This window comes from Hyperoodon ampullatus (genome assembly GCF_949752795.1).
Source record: "Hyperoodon ampullatus genome assembly, chromosome: 14".
NCBI classification, from domain to species: domain Eukaryota; kingdom Metazoa; phylum Chordata; class Mammalia; order Artiodactyla; family Ziphiidae; genus Hyperoodon; species Hyperoodon ampullatus.
In genome coordinates, this window is record NC_136927.1 from 59896947 (window position 1) to 59909986 (window position 13040).

The window sequence follows — 13040 nt, forward strand, 5'->3', positions numbered from 1 at the left end:
GCTGTAGAGGACCGAGCTGGGGTAGAGTGGTGGGAGATGAGGACCGTGAGTTAATGGGCTGGGGCGCGGGGGGTTGGGTGGTGAGGGTGAAGAGGAGCAGCTCCAGTACCGACAGAAACTAGGAAGGTGTCCAACACAGAAGATCCTAAGCCTCTGCGATTCAGTTTGACGCCAGCCCCGCCCCCAACCCCGCCGAAGCCCCGCCCCACTCTAAGCTCGCGGCTCAGCATCTCGGCCGGAACTCAAGGGACTGGCTCCGGGACCGGAAGCAGCCTTCTACGTTACCTCATTTTGCCCGCGGTCGCGTTTCCGGTAACGGCGGCGGGAAGCGAGCTGGTGGCGGGCTTCTAGGCCTCTGCGGAGGCGAATCCGGCGGGAATCGGAGCCATCAGAACCGCCACCATGGTGAGGAGGCACAGGCCGGCGGCGCGGGAGCTCCCGAGTCTGTTGTGGAGTGGGGAGCGCGACTAACCGGGAAGGAGGCCGTGGGTTGAACGGCCATGGCCGTTCCGGGCGGTGAAGGCCCCGGCCGCCGCAGCCCCTCATCCGGGACAGGGAAGACCCGGACCTTGGTCGCTCGGCGGGGTGGGGGAGGGGAAGGCTGGAAATGAGGGTCCGAGGCCAGGGTCGCTCGGTGCAGGAGAAGTTAGAAGTGCGTTGCGGTCCTCCACCCCTCTGTGACCACAGTGCTTGGGATCCCGTAGGCGCTGAGTAAACTTTGCAGCATGAGTGTGAGTGTCTGGGGTGTCGGAGCAGGTACTAGCGCCGCAGGGGTACTGGGGAAGACCCGGTGAGAGACTCAGACTTGTGAAGGCGGGTGAGGGTCCGAGAAGGAGTTGCGGAAAGAGGTGGAAGGGCTTGTGGCCGAAACTAGAGTCTTGGTTCTAGTAGATGGGGAGGAGTGAACGGAGGATGAACGAGTGGAGGAAAAGTTCAACTCGTTTGTTCAGCATATATGTATGTTTGAGTATGTCTGACTTTTCAGGCCCTGGGGCTGCACAATGAAATGTTTACTTCCCCGAGTTCACTCTCTGTTTGGGGACACGGATAGTATAATTCGGAATGGTAATTCAGCATTAAGTAAAAGTAACGGCGGGGGGCGGGATAAGAAGGCTTTCTGGAGCAGAGTCCTGAAAGATTGTCAGGCGTTTTCCCAGCGAAAATGGGAGAGAATAGTATAGATCCGAAGGATTGCCAGAACAAAGCATGAAGGGTAGCACTATTGAAAGTTCCTGGAGGGGAAAAGGAAGAATGAGGTGGGAGGAATTGGCAGGAGTCTGGTTATTAATGGCTTTACATGCTACTTCATTTTGTTGGTGATGAAGGATGCCACTGAAGGATTTTAACCAGCAAAATGGCATGAACTTAGTTGTGTTTAGAAAGATAACTGTTCGGTAGCTGTTATATATTGGGTGAATTGAAAGCAGGGAAACCTAGTAGGGTATTGTTTGGAGAATTGATTAGAAGAGTAGGCACTGGATTCAGGCTGACTAACTTCCAACACAGCTTAACCTCTTACAGCCTCAGTGGCCTCATCTGTAAAATCTGATGTTAAAGATTAAGTGAGAGAATAGTGTTTATGGCAGTGCCTGCCAGTGAGCACCCAGTAAGAATTAGCTGTACAAGACAGATGGACCAGTATATGTTACCATAAAGGTTCAGACCATGTGGTTAGAAGCTGTGATTACAGTTGGGTTAAAATGGTCATCTGAAAGAGACTGAACCACATAACTTGGGTCTCCAGGGTGGCAGGAGTCGAGATTCCAATCCATGCATTTGTAGGTTCAGAGCACCTGTGCTCGTCCAAGCTCACAGAGATGAATAGTAAGCACAGTGCCTGGTACTTAGAAGGCCCTTGCATGAGTTTGGATTGGCCTATACCAGTCAGACTGATAGGAGGCTGATATAACAAAGCAAATGCCAGGTCATTTATTTCTAGAGAGAAGTGTAACTGCCAAGGGCACTTGACATTCTCATTGTGAGGTCTATATAGTCTCTCTGTTTTACCAAAACTACATTGGAAGCCAGGCTATAAAGCAGAATAGGTTGTTGGGTTAATTAAGGAGTATATCAGGTTATATATTCTCATTTTGTGTTCAAACTCATTAGCACTCTGAGCACCAGAAAGTTTTTCTCTCCTAAAGGTAGTCTTGGAGACACACTAACAAATTATTGATTTGGGGGATTCTATTCTGGCTTCCAAGCTGATCAGCTCCTTTCTGATAACAAGCTCTTCATTGATTGAATTCTTAGTGCCAGTCCCATTCTAGCTCTTTTACCCAGTCTTTTTAATGGGATGTTGGTGTTCGACAGCACCTATAATCTACACAATGGCAGATGGCTAATCTGTGACATACTTGGGTTTCATTAGTTTGGAACCACCTTACCCTCTCACCCATGAAACATACACAACATAGACAAAGGCAATTGTAATACGAGAAAGATGATTTTAAGGGAAGGAAGAATAACAGGTCAGGGTTGAAAACAGAGTGATGTGAGAGAATTCCCAGGAAAAGTCTGTGGCTGGAAGACAGAGGTGAGAATACTGAGAAAGACAGACATGGAAAAGAAGGCTGCAGCAGAAGTTTTAAGGAAGGACCAGGGCTATGTGGGTCTAAAAGAGCTGAGTCCCATTCTTGCTGATTTCTCCTTGCAGACCGTGGGCAAGAGCAGCAAGATGCTGCAGCACATCGACTACAGGATGAGGTGCATCCTGCAAGATGGCCGTATCTTCATTGGCACCTTTAAAGCTTTTGACAAGCATATGAATTTGATCCTCTGTGACTGTGATGAGTTCAGGAAGATCAAGTGAGGAGTGGGCTGTGGGGGGAGGGATTGGGTGGATGGGGAGTGGATTGGGTGGGTGGGCCAAGTGACAGGCGGTGATGTAGCTAGCTAGTTCCTCTTGGTTTACTTTCCTGTTTTACAGGGCAGATTAAAATGGGGATGTTGGACACTAAGACATCTCTTTCCTTAGTCTTGCTGTCTACTTCTAGCAGAGTACAAATTATAAGGAGGGCTGCTAGGCTTTTTGTTTCTCTGACTTTGCGTGCCCCTGGGTACTGGGGTAAAGGGCTCTCATGTTCTCCCCACAGGTGTGTAAGGGGGGAGAGCTTGATTTTCTGGCCTCATTGCCTATTTGTAAAGCTGTAGCCTAAAGGGCTCTCCCAGTGCAGCCTGGTCTGAAACTGCTTTAAGAAGCCTCTGACCCTCTTCAGGGTAAGTGCTCAGCTCCCCTTGGGGGTTTGGGGCCAGTGATTTTTTGTTGGCATTTATAGAAACAATTGGAGAATACAGTTCCATAAGTTACTAGGTAATTCCCTTGTCTTAGGACTCACAGATCTTAAGCTTCTAGGCTATTAAAAGATGTGGTCTTGCATTTCATCCTATTTTACATTCAAGGCATCTTGAGGCCCAGAGAAGTTACATGACTTCCATGATCATCCAGCTCTCTTTTGCCACGTGCAGCGTCCATAGTATGTTGCCAGTGGCTGTGAATTCCCTTTGATTCTCTTTGGGACAGTTGTTTTCTTTGTGGCATGAGGTCAAGAAATACAGCACAGAAAATGTGGTAGAGATGGCTGAGTGCCAGGTGCACATTAGACAGTGACCAACAGATCAGTGTAGAACTATTCCAAATTGTTCTCTTCTGTATTTTTAAATGAAACTAACTTTATTCTGATAATTGAAAAGTGCCTATTAGAAAATATTTATTAAAAGTACATAAAAGTATGTGAGAAAAAACTTAAAATACCCAGAAAGGGTTTTTTTTTTAAATGTGAAAGGGCAATACATGCTTTTATTAAATAAGAAAATATAGATAAGTCAAAAAAAAAAGAGGAAAAAATGACACCCACAGAAAACTACTGTTAATTTAATATAAAATATCACTAAAATGAAACCTTTAAGTTATTTTTAAAAATCAGGGTATTTTGTGTTTATTTTTAGGATATTGGCTGTGGCTTTCCTTTCCTTTCCCCATCTTGTTGCGGTTATTTTTCCTGGTTTACATTCATTTATATTTTGTTCATACTTCTCTGGTTGTTGCTGTTTGGAGATTTCTGTTTTTTTGTTCTTTGAGGACAGAGGTGTAATTTCTATGTAGTTAACTCTTAACCTTTTCCTTTATAGCTTCTATTTCTAATGTGAGGTGAGGGGTGGAGTTACAGGCCTGTGGGGTTGAATTGGTACTAGAAGAATACTGCATGTAAGTGGAATGAGTGGGATTCAGTTGACTGAGGAATTGTTTTGGCTGCCTCCTGGCACTGGTGAGGCCTTAAGCTAGAGGGAGGAAAAGGGTAATAGCAAAGAAGAGTTGACTGAGGAAAGGCTTTCACAGTGGCTACATGAGTGAGCCAGGGCTGGGCTTTCTTGACTCTTACCCTGTCTCTTGGTCTGTGCATCCTATTGGCACGGGAGACAACCACCTAAGGGGTTACAAGTTCAGCCTGTGAAGACTGTCCAGAGGAGCTGTCTTAGGGAAAGTTTATGTACCATTTGTCAGTAGATATAGTGTAAAACAAATCTTGGAGGGTCCTTAGGTAGGTGAACTTGAACTTTACCCTTTTTCTAATGCTTGCTTTTTTGTTCCTTCTCCTAAACCTGTCTTTAGACCAAAGAACTCAAAACAAGCGGAGAGAGAAGAGAAGCGAGTCCTTGGTCTGGTGCTACTTCGAGGGGAGAACCTGGTCTCAATGACAGTAGAGGGACCACCTCCCAAAGATGTAAGTCAGCAGAGAGCCTGTGCAAGGCCAGGAACCTTGTACAAGGGAGGCCCCACCTGAGCCAGGCTCTGTGTGAGGTTCTCTCTTTCATTGCAGTACTCACAGGCATCCTCTGGTTTCTGTCCCCCTTTTACAGATAATAAACCAGAATCTTAAAGAGGTTACCTTGCAAGTAAGAAGTAGGAAACTAGAATTTGAGGGTTTCTAACTTGAAAGCCGTCCCTTCTTCTTTAGTTGATGGACATAGTGAGTCAACAGAAGAGGCATCTAAGGCCATCCGGGTCAATTCTTAATGTGATGACAGTTTAGTGGACCATAAAAAGTCATAACTCCAAACAGTAGAATACATACTTATTTTTTGTTCAGTTATAGAATAATAGTTAATGTTTATTAAGCATCTGCTATGTGCCAGGCTCTGTGGGACCTTCAGTATGATTTAATCCTTATAAAAGTCTTTTGAGATAAATTATTCCCACTTTATAGATAATACAGACTGAGGTTTAGTAACTTGCACAAGGTGTCACAGCTAGAAAGTGGTGATACTGGCATTTGATTCCAGGCAATCTTGGTTCATTAACATCAGCCTACCTTTAGAAATAGAAGAGGCTTTAGAGAATCTAACCAAATTTTTTTTCCCTTTTTCATTTTAATATATTGTTTGTTAAAGGAATAATCCTCTTACCTTGTTTTAATTTTTGTCCACACGTATTTTTTTTTTTTTTTACTTAACATGTAATAGGTATGTAATATATCATTCTGCTTTTTCGCTTAACATTGTAAACATTTTTCCTGTTGCTGTACACTTTTAAAAAGTCATGGGCTTCCCTGGTGGCGCAGTGGTTGAGAGTCCACCTGCCTATGCAGGGGACACGGGTTCGTGCCCCGGTCCGGGAAGATCCCACATGCCGCGGAGCGGCTGGGCCTATGAGCCATGGCCGCTGAGCCTGCGCGTCCGGAGCCTGTGCTCCGCAACGGGAGGGGCCACAACAGTGAGAGGCCCGTGTACCGCAAAAAAAAAAAAAAAAAAAGTCATGTTAATGACTTAAAGATACTCTCAAGTGAGTACAGAGTAGTTTATCCTAGTCATTTCCTTCTTTTTAGACTCTTATATTGAAGCTTTTCCTGATTGTAAATGTCTGCAAGGGACAGCGTATGTACCTACTCATAGCTACTCTAATGTTGCCCATTGTAAACCTTCATGACCACAACCAGTTTTGTCATAACCCCATTTGCAGATGAGGAAAAAGTCCTAGAATGGTGGGATTACTTGCCCACTGTCACCCACCAGGTGAGAATCAGAGCTGGTACTGGACCTCATGTCTCTTTGATGCCAGGTCAAGTGCTCTTGTCTGCCATACACACCCTTCTGAATGGAGCCCTGGCCATGTGTTGGTTTAATTTTCATAGGAGTGCATACAGGTTGAGTTGTGCATGTTTCTCTTGACTTACTCTTAAGTTCTTCTAGCCTGCTAGGCATATAATCTTGGATGGAGGAGGAATGGTGTTAACACATAGGTGGGTAGTGTTTATAAGAAGCTGTTTCAATGCCCTATAAATCTGAGGAGTTCTCTTGGCAATGATATTTCAAAGTGTACTTCTGATTCTCTAGGCCACAAGCATTTTAACATGTATCTTTATTTTTCAGACTGGCATTGCACGAGTGCCACTTGCTGGAGCTGCTGGGGGCCCAGGGATTGGCAGAGCTGCTGGCAGAGGAATCCCAGCTGGTGTTCCCATGCCCCAGGCTCCTGCAGGACTTGCTGGGCCGGTCCGTGGGGTTGGTGGGCCATCCCAACAGGTGAGGAGTTGGGGAAGGGGGTACCAACGTCTGGTGGTTAAAATAAAGGATAGAGTGAGGGTCCACAGTTTGCGAAGAGTCCAGAATGATCAATCAACCTATGATTGTCAGGCTATCAGTATTTCACTGTGCTTCACGTATGGTCCCAGAGTCAAGCAAAAAGGAAAACTTGCTATTATAAATAATGTTGATGCTATTAAAGTAAAGATGCAGGGGATTTCCCTGGTGGTCCAGTGGTTAGGACTCTGCGCTTCCACTGCAAGGGGTCATGGGTTCAATCCCAGGTCATGGAACTAAGATCCCACATGCTGCGAGGTGTGGCCAAAAAATGGGAAAAATAAGTAAAGAGATGTATAAAAAGTATTTTGGCCAACTGAATTGGAACAAAGTGTTTCCATGACAGCATTTGAATTCTTGACCCTTGAACAATGCAGGGGTTAGGAATGCCAACTGTTTAGTTGAAAATCTGCTTATAACTTTACAGTTGGCGCTCTGTATCCAAGGATTCGACCAAGATTGTATGTAGTACTGTAGTATGTATTGAGAAAAATCTGCGTATAAGTGGACCCTGGCAGCTTAAACCCATGTTCAAGGTCAGCTGTACTACAGCTCTTGCAACCTATTATCAGTCTTATTTGAAAATGCAAGTGCCTTAACTAATTTGGATTGGGCATACTTAACTTAGGCCTAGAAAATGGGAATTGAGCATTCAAGCGTGATCTTCTCTGACAGATAGTTTTATTTTTTATTTACTTATATTTATTATTATTTTTAAAAATTTACTTATTTATTTTTGGCTGTGTTGGGTCTTCATTGCTGTGCGCGGGCTTTCTCTAGTTGCGGCGAGCGGGAACTGCTGTTCGTTGTGGTGCGCGGGCTTCTCACTGCGGTGGCTTCTCTTGTTGCGGAGCATGGGCTCTAGGTGCACGGGCTTCAGTAGTTGTGGTGCATGGGCTCTAGAGTGCAGGCTCAGTAGTTGTTCATGGGCTTAGTTGTTCTGCGGCATGTGGGATCTCCCCAGACCAGGGATCGAACCTTGGCAGGTGGATTCTTAACCACTGCACCACCAGGGAAGTCCTTGGCAGATAGTTTTAAATAGGAATTCTGATACCATGAGTTGTAGCTTAGGGGATTTGGCGTCTGCTGTTTCTTTACCAAGTTGGGGAGGAGAGTGGGACACTGCATTGCACTGTACTGTTCTGCCTAACTTCCTTCCTGTGCCCTCTTAGGTGATGACCCCACAAGGAAGAGGCACTGTTGCAGCAGCTGCAGCTGCTGCCACAGCCAGTATTGCAGGGGCCCCAACCCAGTACCCACCCGGCCGTGCGGGTCCTCCCCCACCTATGGGCCGAGGGGCACCCCCTCCAGGTGAGAAGCCCATGAGGAGAACCTTGCTAATTGATAGAAGATGCCTTAGCTGGATTTATGATGAGATATAACCTTGACTGAAACTGATGACGAGTTTGTGTAATTAAGCAGGATTACTCTGAGATCCAGCTTGGTTGACTGACTGTGGAACTATCTGGGCAAGAGCCTCACTTCTTTGGCTCAAGTCCTGGTTTGCTAGGAGGGGCTGGGAGGGTGGAATGGTCCTTCTGTCTCCAAACTTGGTGGACAGTTTTATATGTTTCCTGCTACCTTTTCAAGACAGACACTTGAGCTATATTCTTGGGGCTTTTCTCTTGCAGGCATGATGGGCCCACCTCCTGGTATGAGGCCTCCCATGGGTCCCCCAATGGGGATTCCCCCTGGACGAGGCACTCCAATGGGCATGCCCCCACCAGGCATGCGGCCCCCTCCCCCAGGGATGCGAGGTAAGTGCCTGCAGCAGTGGCGTTGACTTCCTTCTCTAGAGCCATGTTGGGATGGGAAATGGAGGGAAGATTGGATTTTGACCATACCTTTGGGCTTTTAGGCCTTAAGCCTCGGGAAGTGAACTCTTAGAGGACAGTTTTGTCCAGAAAGGAAAGAGGGAATAAGCATTTCTTAAATTGACCTTACCTCCCTCTTAGAACAGTGAGAGCAGCCCTGTACACAGGGCTCGGTGTCCAGGGCAGTATTCTCAGGTCACTGTGAAATAATGCATTCTGTTGCATGACGAACAAAGGTCTTATGCCCTTTGGTTTGGGAGTGTCCAGTAATTAAGGAGGAGCTCTATGCTTTGCTACACTATTATGTATATCTGTTTAATTCCAGTTGAGAAATGCTGAAGTAGATCAGCTCTCTCATTTTATAGATGAGGAAACAGGCCCAGAGAGCTCAGTGTCCAGACCAGTGTTCTTTCCACTGAGCCGTAGTGGCCTCTAAGTTAACCCATGGCCAAACCTGCTGACCACTGTGTCTCTAATTCGGGTTTTCCATTTATGAGCTTTATAAGCATAGGAGCCCAGTTAGCCCCAGAGAAGTCCCCCTCTGATCATTTGATAACTGCAGGGTGTGGGAGGCTGGGGTACGGTGGGGATTCAAGTTGCAGATCAGGCACTGACTAAACTTCTTACTCTTACTTCAGGCCTTCTTTGACCTTGGCCACAGAGTTATGGAAGTAGCTCCACAGAGGCGTGGGCCCGATTCCCCAGGGCCACGTTACCACACCTGTTTGTTTGTTAAGCCGTTGTTCGCGGAGTCTCACCGGATTGTCTGGTTTCCCTTACAGGGCCCCCTCCCCCGGGAATGCGCCCACCAAGGCCCTAGACTCATCTTGGCCCTCCTCAGCTCCCTGCCTGTTTCCCGTAAGGCTGTACATAGTCCTTTTACTTCCTTGTGGCCTGTGACACTAGTTTATAATAAACTCTTAAGAGAATATTATAAATGCACCTGGTATGTTTCTTTATTTTCAGAAAAACCTTTCATATGCTGGGTGCTTAATACGAGTCAAGAAGCGTTGCCTTGAAAAAATTTAGCCCTAATCCATAGCTGCTTCCCTTGTAAAATACTATAATCATTTGCAGAGATGCACAGCCTCATCCAAGAGAATTACAAAATTGAACTACAAGAAGACATTTCACTTGTCAAACTGGCAAAGATCATTTTGCTGAAATAAACATTCGTACCCTATTGTGATTGGTATGTCCTCTTTGGAAGGCACTAATTTAGATAACTTCTTGAGCAGTACTTTTATTTTTTAGAAACTAAATGTTACAGTTTATTCCATCTTCATGATTAAAGGCATTACAGGGCAGGGTGGGTAAGCAAGGCAGATAAAGCACCGCCCCCCCCAACATTTAACCAGATGCCTCATTTTGGTGTTTTTATCATATACAGGTTGACTTAATTCATTGACTTAAGTTGAAAGGTGGCAACAACAAATCTTTGCCATTTAGGATCTTCCTCCTTAGCTACTACAAGGATCTTAATTCCTGAACTATACCATGAGCTCTGAAATGGTGTTCACCACACTGTTCTTGAAGTTTTCACATCTTAATATGAGATCTGACACCTCTTGTTAAGGTAGGGAACTGTTAAAAGCTGTCTTTCTCTTGGCTCACCCAGTCCATCAGCAATCTTAACAATTAAGTTACTATATAAAAATAAAACTGTGCTCCCAAGCATTGATTTTCTAGAGCATTAGCTCCCTGAGAGAAAAGAGAGATCCTAACCAGTTACTTCCATGAACAGTAACCCCAGTACAGTGTACGGAATGTCCTTCGAAGCATAGCTCAGGAGGTTAGGCAACCTTGGTCATCCTGACGAGCTTATCAGCATTTACATACAAGATACATTTAAAACTGATCCCAGACCAAATATTGCAACCATAATCCCAAATAATCCCATTATTTAGTGTGCTGAGATGCCAAAGCCAGATATCTCAGAGTGATGGTTCATCATTTTCTACAAGTGAGAGGAAAATACCAAGGAGGAAAAGAAACTCCTCCCTCATAAATTTATCAAATCCATGCTATCTTCACAGCTTTAATTGACACGATCCAGAGTCCTCAATTTCCTGATATGAGTCCATTTTCAAGGTGACTGTCAAGGTCAAAAATAACTTTCAGTCTTTTCTTTGCCATGCCCATGAACCTCCAGTCCTTCAATAGGAATCTCCTTTACTGCTTTCTGAACTCACTGCTGAGTGCTTGAAGAGGTCGGTGCATGGGTCCCCACTGAGGAACTTCTCTGCAAACCAGCAATTGAAGCACTGGTCACACTTGTGCTTCGTGTCAGTGCAAGCCTCTCTTAACGCTGTTCATGGTGTCAGCATCCACAGCAGTTGAGCAATACTTGAGGTTATCATATTTTTCTACAACAAAGCTGAAGGAAATACTAAAAATGGAAATTAATCCTATTGGAAGAGGAACAGTTTTGGTATAACTTTCTCTTGGGGTCATATGCATACATGTAATCTAATCCAATTTTTGAGTTGTGGGGTATCCATGACTTCTTTCACCCAAAGTCTATCTTTAGTTGATAGGTCACTAAACTACTCTAGTAGTACATCAGGCTTAAAGGATACAGAAATAAAGTGGATACTTTAAAAATTACTGCCTTGCAGGGGGACCATTCTAAATGCAAAGGAGACCTTAATGAAAAAGAAGAGACTAGTGTTGTAGTATGGAGGTGTTTCTCCAGGGATAGTAAGGTGGTTCACCATAAAAACAATCAAATATGCCAAGCTAATACGACAAGAAGAAAGCCATATAATCTCAGTAGATGCAGAAGATATTTGGTAAAATTTTAACACTCATTAGGAATAGAAGGGAAATTTATAAACATGATACAGGGATTTATGAAAAAAACACAGCAAACATAATAGTGAAAGACTGAAAACTACCTTTAAGATTAGGAATAAGACAAGGGTGTCCACTTTCACCACTGCTATTCAAAATTATACTGGAAGTTCTAGCAGAGCAATTAAGGAAGAAAAAAGCCAAATTGGGAAGGAAAAAGTAAAACTTCACAGATAAAATCCTATATATAGAAAATCCCAAAGAATCCATAAGAAAGCTCCTAGAGCTGATAAATAAATTCAGCAAAATTGCAGGGTATGAGATTGCATACAAAGCAACTATTTCTATACACCAGCAACAATCTGAAAAAAAATTTTAAATTCCATTTACAGCAGCAGCCAAAAGAATAAAATACTTGGGAATCAATTTAAACAAGGAGGTGAAAGATTTGTACACTGAAAATTACAGGGACTTCCCTGGTGGTACAGTGGTTAAGAGTCTGCCTGCCAATGCAGGGTACATGGGTTTGAGCCCTGGTCTGGGAAGATCGCACATGCCGCGGAGCAACTAAGCCTGTGAGCCACAACTACTGAGCCTGTGCTCTAGAGCCCGCGAGCTACAACTACCGAAGCCTACGTGCCACAACTACTGAAGCCTGTGCTCCGCAACAAGAGAAGCCACCTCAATGAGAAGTCCGTTCACCGCAATGGAGAGTAGCCCCTGCTCACTGCAACTAGAGAAAGCCCATGCGCAGCAACAAAGACCCAACACAGCCAAAAATAGATAATAAACAAATTTATGAAAAAAATAAACTTACAAACATCCTGAAAGAAAACCTAAATAAATGGGAAAACATACCATGTTCATGGATTGGAAGACAATTTTGTTAAAATGGCAGTATTTCCCAAAGTGCTCTATAGATTAAATGCAATCCCTATCAAAATTCCCAAAAAAATTTTTTTTTTTTTTTTGGCAGAAGTGGAGAAGCTCATCCTCAAATTCTTTGAAGCTTCAACGGGTCCTGAATAGCAAGAACAATCTTGATGTCTCACACTTCCTGATTTCAAAACTTAGTACAAAGCTTGAGTAATCAAACTGGTATGGCATAAGGATAGACATAGACCAATGGAATGGAATTGGGAGTCCAGAAATAAGCCCTTGTATATATGGCCACAGAAGTGCCAAGACCTCTCACTGGGAAAAGGATAGTCTGTTCCACAAGTGGTGCTAAGACAACTGGAAAACCACATACAAAAGAATGAAGTTGGACACCCAGCTCACTTTATATATCACTCATTAACTCAAAATGGATCAACAATCTATAAGAACTAAAACTATAAATTACCAGAAGAAAACAAATAAGTCTTGATGGGCTTGGGTTTGGTGATAGGTTCTTAGATTTGACACCAAAAGCACAAGAAACAAAAAAAATGGACTTCATCAAAATTAGAAATTGCATCAAAGGACATTATCAAGAGTGTGAAAAGGTAACTTACAGAATGGGAGAAAATATTTACAAATCATATATCTGATTTGGGTTTAATATTCAGACTATATAAAGAACTTTTACAACCCAGCAATAGAAAGGTAAACAGCCCAATTAAAAAGTCAGCAAAGGAATTGAATACACAGTTCTTCAAAGAAGATATACAAATGGATGACACATGAAAAACTGTTCAACATCATTGGTCATTAAATTCAAATCAAACCCACAATGAGATACCACTTCAACCCACTAGGATGGCTTTAATGGGGAAAAAAGTTGGCAAGGATGCACAGGAATTGTGCATTGCTGGTGAGAATGTAAAATGTTGCAGCCACTGTGTAAAATGGTTTGGCAGTTCCTCAAAAAGA

At 43.9% G+C, this 13040-nt stretch overlaps 1 protein-coding gene across 2 annotated transcripts; it reads left to right on the top strand.

Annotated features, from left to right (window-relative positions):
- The first annotated feature begins 305 nt into the window (after nt 1-305).
- On the top strand, nt 306-9335 carry SNRPB (small nuclear ribonucleoprotein polypeptides B and B1). Of its 2 annotated transcripts, none has more exons than XM_079719813.1 (7): nt 306-405; nt 2657-2808; nt 4613-4724; nt 6370-6522; nt 7752-7890; nt 8211-8336; nt 9032-9335. In XM_079719813.1, exons 1-7 carry the CDS (start codon nt 403-405, stop codon nt 9040-9042), a joined length of 696 nt encoding a protein of 231 aa, XP_079575939.1. In that variant the 5' UTR covers nt 306-402; the 3' UTR covers nt 9043-9335. The 2 variants fall into 2 exon arrangements, with proteins under 2 accessions (XP_079575939.1, XP_079575938.1); XM_079719812.1 differs by having other exon boundaries at nt 9176-9335.
- The last annotated feature ends 3705 nt before the right edge of the window (nt 9336-13040 follow it).

What these genes read in the sequence shown, in the direction of transcription:
- SNRPB (XM_079719812.1), top strand. An exon ending in TTGGTGGGCCATCCCAACAG is followed by an intron (nt 6,523 to 7,751) that starts GTGAGGAGTTGG and finishes GTGCCCTCTTAG; the next exon opens with GTGATGACCCCACAAGGAAG. An exon ending in CCCTCCCCCAGGGATGCGAG is followed by an intron (nt 8,337 to 9,175) that starts GTAAGTGCCTGC and finishes TTTCCCTTACAG; the next exon opens with GGCCCCCTCCCCCGGGAATG.